At 34.5% G+C, this 17,336-nt stretch overlaps 1 protein-coding gene across 8 annotated transcripts in view; it reads left to right on the top strand.

Moving 5' to 3' along the window:
• Positions 1–17,336, top strand: part of CFAP69 (cilia and flagella associated protein 69) — a 52,100-nt gene that overhangs the window by 23,904 nt on the left and 10,860 nt on the right. For all 8 annotated transcript variants that reach the window (XM_059396890.1, XM_059396888.1, XM_059396893.1 and 5 more), the window contains 7 exons: positions 94–217; positions 3,187–3,235; positions 3,331–3,452; positions 5,514–5,730; positions 8,644–8,808; positions 12,195–12,313; positions 14,028–14,146. In XM_059396890.1, the coding sequence (XP_059252873.1) occupies positions 94–217; positions 3,187–3,235; positions 3,331–3,452; positions 5,514–5,730; positions 8,644–8,808; positions 12,195–12,313; positions 14,028–14,146 (915 nt within the window). The remainder of the gene's footprint in view (positions 1–93; positions 218–3,186; positions 3,236–3,330; positions 3,453–5,513; positions 5,731–8,643; positions 8,809–12,194; positions 12,314–14,027; positions 14,147–17,336) is intronic.

Here is a 17,336-nt window from a genome sequence, read left to right as displayed (position 1 = left end):
AATAGTATGATATAAAAAGGGAATTCTGTTGATAGACACTTAAGTAGCATTTACACGGAAATATGGTTTTAAAGATCTGATTTTACTTTCCAGGGCTTTGAAGGAAGTATTTAAAAATCTGTTTATGAGAGGTTTTAGTCATTATGATCGTCAGCTTAGAAATGATATATTAGTAATCACTACAATTATAGCTCAAAATCCTGGAACACCAATGATCGTAAGTATGAGTCAAATTGCATGAATTTTAGTTGTGGAAATAGCTTGAACGGGGGGAAGGATTCCTAAACAATGTTGTAATATTTATGAACTTGTGATAGCAAGATATTTTGTAATTTCATTATGGCCACCAGTAGTTCTGCCAATTCTCTGCCAGTTCTTTTGTAAACTTGAGATTCTCTTCATATTTTATAATTTGCTTACATATTTGCTATGTATGATGTGTTTCTTTCCTTGCTGGTGATATGAGTTTATATCTGGAACCATTTCTCTTTCACCTAAAGAATTTCCTTTCCCATTTCTTATGATGCAGATCTGCTAGCTGCTGGGAACAAATTCTCTTACTTTCTTTTATCTCAATACATCTTTAATTCAGCCTAATTATTGAAGTTTCAGAATATTGAATTCTAATTTGAACACTTTTATATTTTACCACTTGAAGATACCATTCCGCTGTCTTCTGGCTTCATGTTTCTGATCAGAAGTATTTGTTTTTTCAATTTGTTTCCCCATGGACAATGTATCATTTTGCTTTCTGGCTATTTTTTAAGATTTTCACTCTACCTTTGGTTTCCATCAGTTTTACTATTATGTGCCAAGATGTGATTTTCTTTGTTTTTATCCTGCTTAAGATTCATTCATAGGGCTTCCTGAGTATGTAAACTGACTAAATTTGGAAATTTTTTTGATCATATTCTATAAGTATTTTATCAGCCCCATTCTCTCTCTCTCTCCCCTTCTGTAATTCAGATTACATGCATGTTTGTTGTGAGGCGTGTTCTCTTTTTTCAATCATTTTTCTCTCTATTCTTCAGATTAAATAATTTGTATTGGTCTATACAACTAAATTCACTGACTTTTTTCCCCTGTCATCTTCATTCCATTATTTATTATTAATCCCATCCAGTGCATTTTTATTCTAGATGTTGTCTTTTTTAGTTTTTAAATTTTTGTTTCCTTTTTATAGTTTCTATTTCTCTGCTGAGAGTTCCTGTCTTTCTGTTTATTCTGAGCCTTTTTACTGTGGATTCTGGTGTACTCCTCTGAAAAGTATTTATTCTTTTGTATTCATGGGCATTTAGTTAGGCTACTCATCCCTATGACGAATGGCAGGTCAAATCTCAGTTCATTTCTTTTAGCCTTACCTAGGATGCTTGAGTATTCTCTGCCCTGGCATGAATCAGGCATTAGCCAGACGTTTGGGAGCTTATACACAGAAGTTGAAGTTCCCTTTCTCTCTTTTATGGGATTTCCCCCTTCACTTTCCAGTAGCAGTAGTTGCCCTGAGAGTACCTCTGCCCTCTGAATATTCAAACCACTAAGATAACAGCTTTACTCTGAGTTGCAGGATCTACACAAGGTGTGGACTAGGTCCTGGCCTCTGTCTAAATGCCTTTTTTTTAACAAAAGGGAAACCCATGCAGTGCCATCTCCATCTTGACAGTTCTGACTCCCCTCCAGTAACTGCTTGGTTTTCATCACAAGACAGTTGTTTTTATATTTTGTTCCGAGTTTATAATTGTTACCTTCAGGAATATTTCTTATGGGAGCTACTCTGCCATCCCAGAAGCTGAGCCTTGGCATATTTTATAGTGTAAAAATCACTGAATGATTGACATCCCAGAGTAGAGCTCTTTGGCAATGATATCCATATAGCCATAAACTTTCTAAGTTGTATTTAAAGGAAATTGGTGAGGGGCGCCTGGGTGGCTCAATGGGTTAAAGCCTCTGCCTTCAGCTCAGGTCATGATCCCAAGCTCCTGGGATCGAGCCCCGCATCGGGCTCTCTGCTCAGTGGGGAGCCTGCTTCTCTCGCGCTCTCTCTCTCTCTCTGCCTGCCTCTCTGCCTACTTGTGATCTCTGTCTGTCAAATAAATAAATAAAATCTTAAAAAATAAATAAATAAAAATAAAGGAAATTTGTGAATGAAGGGTTCAATGCCATATCAGTGGTTCAGATAGAACTTATAATGTGTAAATGGGGGCAACAATCCTACCTAGCTTTCTAGTCAAGACTGCAATGCATGGGTAAACCTATATGTGTCTTTGGAGGCTCCTGCTTAGTTAATAAATTCTCATTAGCATCCTTGCAAGCATTCAGGTGAATTTTATGAGTCAAATAACATCTTCACATTTAAAGAAACCATATGGATCCTAAAGCAGTAGCACTGTAACACTGCAAGCTCAAAAACCTAGGGACTTGCCCCACTAAACTCTCCCGAATTACAAAGTCTAGCTAGGATATCTGTGGCAGAAATGTGTTCTCTCATGCTGAAATGTTTGCAATTCTGGTTATTCTTCAGGGTTTTTTATGTTAAGTAGAACCCATTAGACCTGATGAAACCATATAATGAGAGTGGTTGGGGTCAAGGTGGGAGGGGGGCTGTTTAAGAAGAAAAGCTGCTGAAAATAACTGTATCTTTTGCCCTTATTTTGTCACTTAAAGGTATAATACGATAATGAATTAGAAAAGTAATTTGTAGTCTTTTTTTTTTTAAGATTTAATTTATTTATTTGACAGAGATCACAAGCAGGCAGAGAGGCAGGCAGAGAGAGAGAGAAGAAAGCAGGCTCCCTGCTGAGCAGAGAGCCCGATGTGGGTCTCCATCCTAGGACTCTGGGATCATGACCCGATCTGAAGGCAGACGCTTTAACCCACTGAGCCACCCAGGCGCCTCAGTAATTTGTAGTATTAACACATTTTGGGTAATTACCAAATTTTAGTCAGCATCTTAAAATATACTCATAGAATAATATAAAAATACTTCTTAGAACCAACAGAAGTTTATATTAAATAAATTACAAGTTTATCTGGCTATATGTTTCCTGCTTTCATCCCTTTCTATTATTAGTACTTTATGAATTCAAATGAATGACAAGGGGAATCTGATAAAGATGATTAAATATTAGGTAAATATAAGCATCTGTAATTTCCATCTAATTCAATCATTCTTCTATGTATTTATATTAGGAATGTGGCTTTACCAGGGATTTGATACTATTTGCAACCTTTACAGAAGGTAAAAACCATAAAACTTTCAACCTATAATTATCTTGATGAGTCTTAAACATTACTTTATCTTTTACTTTTATTTTCTTTTTTTCCCCCTCACAGTTAAAAGTCAAAATCCTTTGGTGAAAGGTCTTAAGCTTTCTAATTCCTATGAAGATTTTGAATTGAAGAAATTGCTATTCAATATAATTGTGATCTTATGTAAAGATTTACCTACTATACAGGTAAAAAAAATAATAATAACCAAAATTAAAGCTAGTGTGTCTCACTTTGTAGTATAACTTTCTTAAAAGTCATGATTGCATCACCACTTCGTCATATCAGGGAGACAAACCATAAGTGACTCTTAATCTCACAAAACAAACAGGATTGCTGGGGGGAGGGAGGTTGGGAGAAGGGGGGTGGGGTTATGGACATTGGGGAGGGTATGTGCTTTGGTGAGTGCTGTGAAGTGTGTAAACCTGGCGATTCACAGACCTGTACCCCTGGGGATAAAAATATATGCTTATAAAAAATAAAAATAATTTTTAAAAAAAGTCATGATTGCAAATCTTTCATCAACCCATATGTTTACCATAGAAAGTAACTCTGGTCAGAATTTCATCTTATCAAAATTTCTTCTGCTTATCTGGTTAAATAAACAGTGAATTTACCAAATTTAAACCATATAAACCAAAAAAGGCAGGAGAACATTAGAAATTTATTTATGTATTTAGATCTCCAGGATAAGAAAACATAATATGAAAGAAAATCCATATAGGCCCATCTAGCCTAATAGGCTACCTCTGACCATACTGTGGTTAAAGCTTTAGTCAGGTGGAATGCAGTGCTATCATTTTTCAGCAATGTGATCCTGAATAAGCTGTTTAGTTTCTGTAAAACCCAGATTTTTAAAAATGTTTTATTTATTTATTTGAGAGAGAGGGGAGAGCACAAGTAGGCAGAGCAGCAGCAGAGGGAGAGGGAGAAGCAGGCTTCCCACTGAGCAGGGAGCCTGAGGCATGGCTCCTGGGATCATGACCTGAGCTGAAGGCAGATACTTAACCAACTGAGTCACCCAGGTGCCCCAATCCCAGATATCTTAATTTCAAAATGAGGATAACACCTATCTCATGGAATTATTATAAGGGTTAAGAGAGCTAAGAGAGCTCAGATTTTTTTGGTAATACCACTTTGAGGAACACACACATATATATACACTAAAATATGTTCAGAGAAGGAAAAAAATTGTCTTTGTTTCTACAGTTATAACTTTATTAATGATATCAAAATTATATACTCTATAGAATCTAAATGCATTTTCTGAAATGCCAAATAGAATATAATTACATAAAATATGGTTTTTTAGTACAGTGAAGTATTATCTATTAAAATCTCTCTGGAGACAAAATGTACATGACAGTTTAAAAACCACTTTAGTGGATTTCAGAGTCAAATGGCATAAAGAATATGGTGAGCTTCTTAAAGCACTGTGTGAGCAGTGGAATCAACTAATTTTTTTTTTGTCATTTGTTTGTGGCCCAGTAATTGTAGTGATAATGAATTTGTGTACTGTTATTTGTGGTTCATGGAATATTTTGAAAACATTATCCACTTAATATTTATAGTAAGGCTAAAACTAGCTGTTGTTCTTAGTCCTGCTTCCTCCATTCTAAATCTTGCCTTCATTCCCTGTGGACTAGTACATTGTCATAATAGCTATGCATTTTTCTATTTTATTGAAATCATGGATTCAGCACAATTTTAAAATTCTAAGCATATAATTATAAGTATGGCTTGTGACCTGAGTGGCATCGATTGACTAGAATTTTTGTATAAGTTCTATTACAACTGCTTAAAAATTAGCCACAGTCATTATTTTGGAAAAATTACACTTTTATAGTGTACCATTGAGTCTGTGAAATGTTTCTTTTTCAAAAATGAAGGGAAGAGAGAAACTTCAGCAGTTTATTTGCCCCAAATTTTCTGCTTCTTTGGTTTGATCATAAGCAGGAGTCAAATTATATATATACGCGTAGACAAAAAAAAATTAACACTTATTTATATTATTGTCATCTAGAGAGTACATATCTGAGATAAGGGGATCATAGCCAACTTGTTGTTGTTTTTGTTTTTGTTTTGTTTTGGTTTTGGTACTTAATGTAGATTGGGCATCTTTAGGAAGGAAATTTTTTTTTTTAAATGACCCTAATAAAACATCACATTGGAAATCTTTAATTTTCTTAGATTAAATAAAATAGTTTTAATTATGTTTCTAACAAAGTAGTTTTTCCCCTTCCTCATAGCTGTTAATTGACGGCAAAGTTATCTTGGCTTTGTTTACCTATGTTAAAAAGCCTGAGAAACACAAGATAATGGAGTGGTCTGCAGCACAGTATGAAGAATTACAACTGCATGCAATTGCCACTTTGTCATCAGTGGCTCCTTTTTTAACCGAAGAGTATATGTTGTGTCAGGGAAATGCTCGAGTCCTTGCATTTCTAGAATGGTGTGAGAGTGAAGGTGAGTGATACCTATCAAAATTCTAATTTACATGTTTCAATTGAACTCTCAATATATTCATAGAAAAAATAAATAAAATTAATTAAAGAAAAGAAATAAAAATATATATCTTGTTTCCTGTGATTTTCACATGTTTACTGTTGTTTTAAAGAAAACTGAGATTTCATTTAAAGTCAGACACATTAGTAAATATCGTAACTGTAATTGATACATACCTCTAAGTAAAAGAAATCATTCATATAACTTGATTTAAATTTTTGTAGCATTAGGCTTATCCAACAATTATACTAAGTCCTGGAAATATTTTAAAGATTTTATTTATTTATTTGATAGAGACAGAGATCACAAGTAGGAAGAGAAGCAGGCAGAGAGAGAGGGGGAAGCAGGCTCCCCGCTGAGAAGAGAGTCCGATGCGGGGCTCAATCTCAGGACCCTGAGATCATGACCTGAGCGGAGGGCAGAGGCTTTAACCCATTGAGTCATCCAGGTGCCCCAGTCCTGGAAATTTTTTTTTTTTAAGATTTTATTTATTTATTTGACAGAGAGATCACAAGTAGGCAGAGAGAGGCAGGCAGAGAGAGAGAGAGAGAGAGGAAGAAGCAGGCTCCCTGCTGAGCAGAGAGCCCGACGTGGGACTCGATCCCAGGACCTTGAGATCATGACCTGAGCCAAAGGCAGTGGCTTAACCCACTGAGCCACCCAGGCGCCCCCTGGAAATATTTTAATCATTCATTCAACAAATATTTGTTGAGTACCTACTAGGTACTAATATTGTTTTAACTGCTAAGGATACATTTATATTCAAAATAAATAAAATCCCTACCTTCACAGAGCTTAAAATTCCCAACCAGAAGTAATGATTCCACATGTAGTATACCAAATTATTAGACTACCAATTTGTACAAATATTTTATTATAGCTCTCGTCATTCTTAGAAAGGAAATAAATACTTTCTTTTAAAAAATGCTTATAAGAGAGATACTGCATTCTTTTCTGGTAGTTATTTTGCTGTGGAAATAATTTTATATGATACATTTTCAGTAGATCAAGAAAATCATATATCTGTGAGGATGGAAAATATTATAGCTGATTTTTTTAATTCTCTAGTTTCTAATATGCAGAATTACTAAATTTATTCTTGTTAAATTGCTATGCATTAAATAATTATTCTCTATCCTTTATATCATTTATGTTTACAAAAGACTATAAAGCAAAAGAGGAAATGCTGCCTAACATGGGGAAGCCTTATAGCTAACAGTTATTGAGTACTTACTGCATGGTAGGCCTTACACACCTCACAAGTATTAACTCATTTAGTCCTCACAACAGATCCAGAGGTTGGAGGTACTGTTACCATCCCAGGTGGTCACACGGGTAGAACTCAATCAGAAAAGTTAAATAACATGTTCTTGGTCACACAGGAAGTGTCAGATCAAGGATTTAGTACATGTAGTCTAGCTCTAGAACTTGCATTTTTAACCCATACACAATACTCAGAAGAGTATTTTTTTTTTTTTTTTAGTTTTAAACATGAAGAACCTTTTAAAGAAGGCATATTATTGTAAAGAAGAAAGGAGAACTTGCCTTGCTGTTTATCAAGACTTACCATAAAGCAATAATAATTTAAACTGTATGGTACTAGATAAGGAACAGACCAATGAAAAAGAATATATGGGAGGTTGGCATTAACAAACCTTCAATAAAAATAAAAATAAAAATTGGCTTCTTTCACCTTGTTAAAAAAAATCAAGTGCAAAATGAATTAAATCCCTAAATATAAAAAGTTAAACTATAAAATCTTAGAAGAAAACATGGGAAAATATCTTTATGATAACAGGGTAGGAAAAGACTTTGATAAACCAGAAGAATTTAAACTATATGGAAAATTAGTGCATTTAATAATGTAAAATTTAGAAATGCTGTATGACTGAATCTGAATAAAATAATGATCTACAAAATGGGAGAATACATTTCTGACCCCTGTGACTAATAAAGGATTAGAATCCAGGCTCATAAAGAACTAAAAAAAGAAAATAACTCGGCAAAGAAGTAGATAAAGAATAGAGACTGCCAAGTCACAGACAAAATTTCAAATTTAAAAATAACATTAAAAGATGTTCAACGTTATTGGTAATCAGAGAAACACAAATTAAGATAATAATTAACTGTCATTTCCCATTTAACAGATTGGGAAAATCTATTAGTCTTGTACGTTGTGTTCATATAACCACTTTGAGAAGCAATTTAGGAACATTGGTAAAATTAAGTGTGGGTATACCCTATATGATTTTGGTGTCACATGGCGAAACCTTTCTCAGTGGGAATAAGAAAGTTCATTGTACCAGAATGTTCATTGTAGCAGTTTGTTCTAGTGAATGGATAAACTGTGATTTATTCATAAAATAATTGCTCAGGGGCACCTGCGTGGCTCAGTTGGTTAAGCATCGGACTCTTGATTTCACTCAGGTCATAATCTCAGGGCTGTGAGATTGAGCCCGGCATCAGGCTTCAGGCTGGGCATGAAGCTGGCTTAAGAGTCTCCCTCTCTCTCTTCCCATCCCACCTAAAACAAATAAAATGAATGCTGAAAACAATTAAATGATTCAGATCTGCTTGTGACTATGTAAATACTTCAAAAAAACATAATTTTGAGTAATAGTAGCAAGTTACAAAAGATACAAGATGACACATTTGAGAAAAATTTTAAAGCATGTTTCTGTTCTGGGAATAGGAGGAGAAGGGGGAAAGGATAATATTTATTCCTCTAAAAAAAAACTAAAGAGTATGGCAAAATTTAACATCTGCTTAAACTTAAGAGTTAGATATATAAGGTAACTGATATGTTCTGTTTTATTTGAAATGTTTTTGCTTTAAATTTCTTGATGTAAAGTATTAAATTCTATTTCTCCACAGATTCCTTCTTTAGCCATGGCAATAGTTTTCATGGAACAGGTGGCCGTGCCAATAAGTTTGCCCAGATGCGTTACAGTTTAAGACTCTTGAGAGCCATGGTCTACACTGAGGATGAGACTATAAACAATGATCTTTGTGAAAAGGGAACAATTCAGCAACTGATAGGTAAAACACATTTAGTAGAATACTTATAAATTAGAGGTTTTGCTTAAAATGCTTTTTACAAATTTATTTTATCATTCTAGCCAAGAAACTCCTGAATATTCTCTTGGTTTTGTTTCATATTGTTGCTATAAGCCAATTTGTCTTTACTGAAACATCATGGTCACTCATTCTGTAAACATCTGTTTATTCCAGATACTATTTCATTTAGGATTATCTTTTTTTTTAATGGGCTACTGTTACCTTCATTTTTCTAGTAATAAGATGGCCACATTTTGGCTAGGATTTTGAAGTCATTTAAAAGAGGATAACATTGGGGCGCCTGGGTGGCTCAGTGGTTTGGGCTGCTGCCTTCAGCTCGGGTCATGATCTCAGGGTCCTGGGATCGAGCCCCGCATCGGGCTCCCTGCTCTGCAGGAAGCCTGCTTCCCTCTCTCTCTCTCTCTGCCTGCCTCTCTGCCTACTTATGATCTCTGTCTTTCAAATAAATAAATAAAATCTTTAAAAAAAAATAAAAATAAAAGAGGATAACATTACATTTTCCAGTGCATCTGACATACCAGAACACTAGTATGCTGGTATATATAGAAATGTACCTAGGAGATTCTTTTCTGTTATAATATAGCAGGATATCCTTGATTTTCAACTTAGAATTCACTATAATGAATCATCTTATCCCCAAAATACATACGTGTGAGCTTGGAATAAAGTTCAGAACTGAAAACAAACTATTGTTACCTTTGTTAATTAAAAAATTAATAATCCTCTGGCCCTAACTTTTCCTGACCTTGAAAAGATCTCTTTTGGGGGCGCCTGGGTGGCTTAGTTGGTTAAGCAGCTGCCTTCGACTCGGGTCATGATCCTGGAGGCCCAGGATTAAGTCCCACAGTGGGCTCCCTGTTCAGCAGAGAGTCTGCTTCTCCCTCTGACCTCTCCCCTCTCATGCTTTTTCTCTCTCAAATAAATAAATAAAATCTTAAAAAAAAAAAAAAGATCTATTTTGGTCATACTCAAATTCACTGTTTGCCTCATGAGTATGAGATAATTTGCTGGATGTCAATTAATTATAAACACCTCCACCAAAACTCTTCAATCTGTTGAGCTAAAGTGCCTACTCTTCCATCACTAGTGGAGAATAGTGGTGCCATTTAATAGCAGTGTCCTTTAAAATAAGGATACTGAAAAGGGTGTTAAGTGAAAACATTTTTTTGTTGAGTTTACTGAGGATGACCAAACCTGAAAGTAGATTTTGTGTATGTGTGATTGTGAGTAAAGCAATGGAAGTTTATTAAGTGAAGATACAGAAAAAACTCTCAAGAGTGAGTGGGGTCCCAACAGTGTTGCCCCTGAAGTAGATTTTATCACTTCCATGCATGTTCCATTGTACAGAACTCAGTGTTAAGGTTACAACCTAACTGTATGGAGTCTAGAAAATACTATATTTCCTATGTCCAGATAAGAGTCTGAATCTTACCTGGGTAGGAGGTGTGAGGTAGAGAAAGGGGAAAACAAATACAGAAGGGTTCTTTCCTTAGGATTTTTTCCCTTTAACTTGAAAGAAGCTGATCTTCATCATGTGAGTTCTTAGAGGCAGTGGCCTTCCTTCACTTACTCAGTCTAACAGAGGACTTAACAAATAGTTTGCTCATCAAATAGTAATTGAATTGTTATTGCAAATGTTTATAATACCCTTTGTGCAGGCACTGGTGTCACAAATGTGTATAGAACAGGACACTGTGGACCTTGCCCTTAATGAGAATGGGAAAAAAAAAAGTATACCCTAGAAAGATAGCATATGTTACCCTACACCATCAGTAAGTCCCCTAGTGAGTAAGAGAATACCACAGAAACCCAAAGGTTTCAGTCGTTTTTAAGGCTAGGTAATCTTGACAAGTACCTTTATTGAGCTTGGTGTAAGGGTAAAGCTAGTTTTGAGAGTGAAAAGAGGAGATGGTCTTTAAAGCAAGGGAACAGTATAAGCAGAGACATGGTATTAAAATATATATAACAGTGTTTTCAGAGCTAGCTGAAGTGAAGTCAGTTTTATGAAGTTTTATGAAGATATCTATCAACTATACTTCAATTTAAAATAATAAAAAACAGAAACTGGAAAAAATGTTTTATGGAAATAAGTAATGTGAGATATAATATGTCTAGTGAAGAGCCAAGTTAGAATTTTGAATAGCATCCTCTTTAGACATGGGGAGCCGTTAGTGATCTTGATCAGGGAGGTTATATGTATTGTGCTGTTTTAGGAAAAGGAATCTGGAAGAAATATGTCAGATGCATTAGAATAGAACAAGGAGAAAGTAAAGGCAGGAACTAAAGGATACTGAAATATGAAGGAAATAATTAAAAACATAACGTGTGTTATAGACAACACAGAATGTGACATGCCTACACTCAAGTAGGAAGGAGAATGAGATCATCTAGAAAGGTAAGCAGCCCTATGGCCAACCAGGTTGGATTCCTAGATGTTCCTAATAAAGGAGCATAGGCCCATCTGTTCCTGGCATGCTCCTCAACAGAGCCTTCAGCATGCTCAACTAGCCCTATCAGGGACTGATCCTGCACCTGTCATTCATACTAACAGGTCCAAGAATCATGCTCTCAGGGCCAGCTATGGTAATAAACTGTGATTTCCCTGCCCTCTTACTTTGGAACATGAGTCCAGCCCTTCTTGGTAATGTCAATGACCCCTTTAACAGAGAAGCAATGATTTTTGCTCCTGATTTAAAGCTTAAAAGAAAATTCCTTTTTGCAGCAAAATTTTATTGTGACTGTCATCCCATCAGTGTAAGTGGCTCTTTTCTAGTCTTTCTAAATTTTTAGTAGAAGCAGGGGAGAGATTTCAAAGGACATGGGAATACTGCTACCTAAAGTTATTGAAAACACCTCCCAGTAAACATAAGGAGAGGACACAGAAAGAAATAACAGGAAGAGAAAATACACTTAGAGAGGTCTTCCACCTTTGCCTAAAATTGACCCTGTTAACCATGAAGAGATGAGCAAGCTGTGATCAGGCATTTTAGTCATATATTTGCAAAGCACTCATTTCTGCCTCATGTTGTTCTGCATATTTCTATAAACAGTTTTGTTTGCTGCACAAAGTATCAGGTCGTTAGGGCATCTTTTAATAATATTCCATTAATTCTGTATTAGAAATGCTATATATGTATTCAGAGCTCAAAGAATCCTTTTATCATCTTCTGTTTACAGCTTCTACATAACTGTTCAATTCAAATAGCTCCCTTTAAAATAAGTTCTCTAATTGAAATTTTGTAAGAAAGGATTTATTTTTTTTAAAGAAGGAATTTCAAAACAGTATTTGATCAAAATAAAAATACAATGTCTGATGAGTTTACATTCTTTCAATTTTTCCACACCAGGAGTTTTTAAAAATACAATAAGCAAGTCTAATGACAAAGAAGAAGCCATTGTTTTGGAAATTCAATCTGATATATTACTTATTTTATCTGGTCTTTGTGAACATCATATTCCTAGGAAGGTATGTATGCCTGTGAATCAAAGTTTTGTTCAGATCTTCCAATGACCTAGCACTATAAACTGTTTCTTGGTGTCCATAAATGTTGGTGTTTTTTAATCTTGTGAGGATTTAATTTAATATTCCTTTTTATAAGGAGAATATAATTGTATGCAATAAAGTATATATTTGTGTATATATATATATATATCTTAAGTGTATATTTCAGTAGGTTTTGATGAATGCATACACCCATTTAACCAATATCTCAATTAAAACAGAGACAACTATTACTTCCTATGAAATTCTTTCATGCCACTTAGTAGCTATCCCCCCTATTTGCCTTCTGGTGACCACTGTTCTGATTTCTATCCCCGTAAAATAAGTATTGCCTATTCTTTTACTTTATATGAATGGAACCACATTCATATAAATGTGATTGACTCTTTTGTATCTGGTCCTGTCATCACCACATTTCTGAAATATACCCATGTTATTACAGGTATCAGCAGCCCATTCCTTTTTGTTGCTGAGCAGTTTTTCTTTGTTTGAATATACCCAATTTTTTTCTCCATTCCCCTATTGATTAATACTTAGGTTTTATCCATTTGGGACTATATGTATAAACCTTCAGTGAACATTTTTGTAGTAGTCTTTCTGTGGACATAATGCTTTCATTTCTTCTAGATAAATACTGGGGAATACAATTAATGTTCATTAAGTAGGTATATGTTTTTAAGAAACTGGCAAACAGTTCTTCCAAAGTGACTATCACATTATAAATGTTGTTTTGAGTTTAAATTGGGTTCAGGGTGATGGGTATGTGATGAGCACTGAGTGTGGTATGTAACAGATGAATCACTAAATTCTATACCTGAAACCAATATTATACTGTATGTTAACTAAATGGAATTTAAATAAAAACTTAAAGAAAAAAAATCAGGTTTATACTAGAACTAAAAGTTAGAAAAAAGAGCTTATTTCCCTTTGATCTTTTTAAATTTATAGCAAACTCTGAGTCTCTAAGTTTGATAACTTAAATAATTTAATAAAAGAATTGGAAAGATAAAAAAATTAAAATTGTGAAATTTCCAATAGAGAGATTTTAGGGAGAGGCAACAAGAACAGCAAATGCATACCTAGCTTTGAGCTTTGGTCCAGCTTTTTCTTATACTCTGCCACCCTATGCCTTTCTTCTGGAAAAACACTCATTGTCTTGCTTACTAGGTACCAGAACTGAACTACAAAACAGTGAGAAAGGTAATTGGTAAATAACAAGTAATAACTGGCAATAACGTAATATAAATTACTAAAGGTTTTAGTTATCATTTATATATTTATTTCTCTCTTGGGAGTATTAAAAAGTCTTCCCTGATAGAATTTTAGCCTCTTAAAATTAGTTTTGCTCTCGTATTCATCTGACAGGATATTGGACTACATTTATTATAAAGCAGAAGAAAACCATAGGGTAAGCTTATGGTTTATTTTTTTAAAAAAAGAAAGGGAAAAATCAAAAAAATAGAAAGGGACATTAAGCTGGCATGTTGATTGATGCCATTTCTAAAAATTATTAGCTTTACAATAATTGGTCTTAAATTCCTATGAGTGCAAATTTGAAAAAAATATTTGTATAAAAATAACAATGTTCTATTTTTCTCATACAAAAAGTTTTAGGGGACAATATGAAACAGGAAAGGATTAGATGATTCCAAAAAATAATTTTAAATAAATCTCCTAGGAAATTTTTGGGACTGAAGGAGTGGATATAATTCTTCATGTAATGAAAACAGATCCCACAAAGTTACGGACTGGATTAGGCTATAATGTACTTCTTCTTAGTACATTGGACAGTATTTGGTGAGTATTACTGTACCCAAGCTAGAACCACAATACAAGAAAATTACTTCTATGCTATTTGTTGATTATATTTAAACATGATATTTAAGATTTCTATCTAATTTTGATAAACTATACAAACTTATAAGAAATAAAGCCTAGAAAAAATTAACACTGTAGCTTGAATAGTAATAAAAATTAATCCTCATATGCATGATAGAGGAGGGAAAATTTTTGGTGCTACAATTTCTTCATGGGTTAGATAGATTTAAATCAGTTGAAATATGTTTCTGTACTATAATTTAAGCTTCAGTAAAAATTTGCTTGATTTATAAAAAGCATTCTTCCCTCAAAACCACACCAGAAAGATAACTCTTCCAACACCTTTTCCAATAGTCCAGAAATGACAGTTACCAGTGTCCTTTGGAAAGTAATCTTGTCCATAGCCCATTCATAAAACCATTCTTGTATCTAAACTTAAATCCTTGTTTTTATTATTTGAATCCATTCCATTCGGGCCTGGCCTGGAAAAACAAAAGCATCTACTCTTCTTACACATTATTCTTATACTTGAAGACTGCTGAATTCCTTATTCATCTCCTCTTCAAAGAGTTGAAAATCAATTGACTAGGTATTTCCAAAGCAATATTCTTTCCTCAAGCTTTTTGCATTCCTAAAGGGCAAAAAATAAATCATACATATATACATATACACATCCTGCTTTTCATAACATTAATTTATAAAATTTTGTCTTGAGCAGAATTACTGAGTTTCATATATCATTAACAACACATTTCTTTTGTCCTATATGGTGGGATTCATGAAAGCCACAGTACAACATATTTGGAAGGGGAAATAATGACTATAGACCTAATACACTACAGATCTAAATGGACCTAACAGGCATACGCGGAATTTTCCACTCAGTAGCAGCAGAATCCATAGTCTTTTTTTTAAAGATTTTATTTATTTTTTTGACAGAGATCACAGCAGGCAGAGAGGCAGGCAGAGAGAGTGAGAGGGAAGCAGGCTCCCTGCTGAGCAGAGAGCCCTGATTTCGAGGCTTGATCCCAGGACCCTGAGATCATGATATGAGCCTGAGCCACCCAGGTGCCCCTAGAATACATATTATTTTTAAGTGCTGTCTTATTGTGATTTATATTAAGAAATACATATTTGGGGGCACCTGGGTGGCTCAGTGGGTTAAAGCCTCTGCCTCTCTGCTCTGCGGGGGGGTCTGCTTCCTCCTCTCTCTCTGCCTGCCTCCCTGCCTACTTGTGACCTCTCTCTCTATGTCAAATAAATTTTTAAAAATCTTTAAAAAATAAAAAAAAAAAAAGAAATACATATTTGGTCCATTCCTAGTCCATGGCTCCTAAAACTTTTGTCATTTCCTCATCAATAAGAGCAATTAAAACATCTTTTGTCACAGTATTTGGTCTTTTATTCTCATCTCCTGTAATAGCTTCAGAATAATAACTATGAAGGGTAATGTCTTTTGTTATTCATAACATGTTCCTTTTAACCACATCTGAATTTAGGCAAATGAGATGATTTTTTAAAGATTTAATTTATTTATTAGCGAGAGAGAGATGGAGCATGAGTGGGGGGAAGGACAGAAGGAGAGGGACAAGCACACTCCCTGCTGCCTGGGGAATCTGACATGGGGCTCCATCCCAGAACCCTAAGATCATGACCTGAGCCAAAGTCAGACACTTAACTGACTGAGCCACCCAGCACCCCTAATGAGGTCATTTTTAGAGCACACCTAGATAACCACAGGATGGGGGGCTGGTTCTGCATGCAAGGTTACAAACAAGTCTTAACAAATTTAAGACTTAAATCATTGCAAATATCTTTTCTAACCACATAAGAAAAAAACTAGAAATCAATAACAAATAGAAATTAGGAAAACTTACAAATGCAGGGGAATTAACATGCTCTTTAACTGCCACTGGGTCAAAGACAAAAGCAAAATAAAAATTAGGAATTTCTCAAGACTAAAATGATAGTGCAACATACCAAAACTTATGTGATACAGCAACAGCAGAACTAAGAGGGAAGCCTATAGGTATAAATACCTACATAAAAAAGAATGGGGATCCCTGGGTGGCTCAGTTGGTTAAGTGTTAGACTCTTGGTTTTGGCTCAGGTCATCATCTCATGGGTCCTAATATCAAGCCCCAGGTAGGGCTCCATGCTCAGTGAGGAGTCTGCTCTCTCTCTGCCCCTCCTTCTCAAAATAAAAAAAGAATGACTCAAGTAAACAACCTAACTTTAAACTTAAGGTAATTAGCAATTAAAGAACATATAAACCCAAAATTAGCAAAATAAAGGAAATACTAAAGATTAGAACAGAAATAAATGAGAGAATAGAAAAAAATGGTTTGTTTTAAAAAGACATCAAAGTTTACAAGCCGTTAGCTAGACTAAAAGAAAGAAGGGAGAAGACTCAAAATTAAGATAAATGAAATAAATGAAATAGAATACATCACAACAGATGCCACAGAAATAAAAAAAGCATCATAATGGATTATTATGAACAACTATATGCCAACAAATTAGACAATATAGAACAAATAGATAAATTCCTAGAAACATACAATCAAGATAGAATTAAGAAGAAATTGGAAAGCCTGAACAGACCAATAACAATAAGGATATTGAATTAGTAATCAAAAACGTCCCAACAAAAAAGCCCAGAACACAATAGCTTCACAAGTGAATTTTACCAAACATTTAAAGAATTAATACGAATCTTTCTTAAACTCTTCCAGAATATAGAAAAGGGAATGCTTCCAATTCACTTTATGAAGCCAGTCCTGAGGGAAATGGAAGCAAATATCCTATAGGAAATATTAGCAAACCAAATTCAACAACAAATTAAAAGGCTCATACACCATGACCAAGTGGGATTTAAAAACTTTCAACAATTTAAGTAGAGAAGGAACTAACAAAATAAAGGTCATTAGATGAAAAGTCCACATCTAAGATCACACTCAATGGTGAAAAGCTAAGAGCTTTTCCTAAAAGATCTGTAACAAGGCAAACGTGCCTACTCTCATCATTTCTACTCAGTACTGTAAGTCCTAGCCAGAGCAAGAAAAAAGAAATAAAAGGCATCTAAATCAGAAAAGAAGTATTAAAATTATCTGTTTGCAGATGACATGATCTTATACATAGAAAGCCCTAAAGACTCCACCAAAAACTG

This window comes from Mustela nigripes, chromosome 4 (genome assembly GCF_022355385.1).
Source record: "Mustela nigripes isolate SB6536 chromosome 4, MUSNIG.SB6536, whole genome shotgun sequence".
Taxonomy (NCBI): Eukaryota; Metazoa; Chordata; class Mammalia; order Carnivora; family Mustelidae; genus Mustela; species Mustela nigripes.
This window is presented reverse-complemented; position numbering and strand designations above follow the sequence as displayed.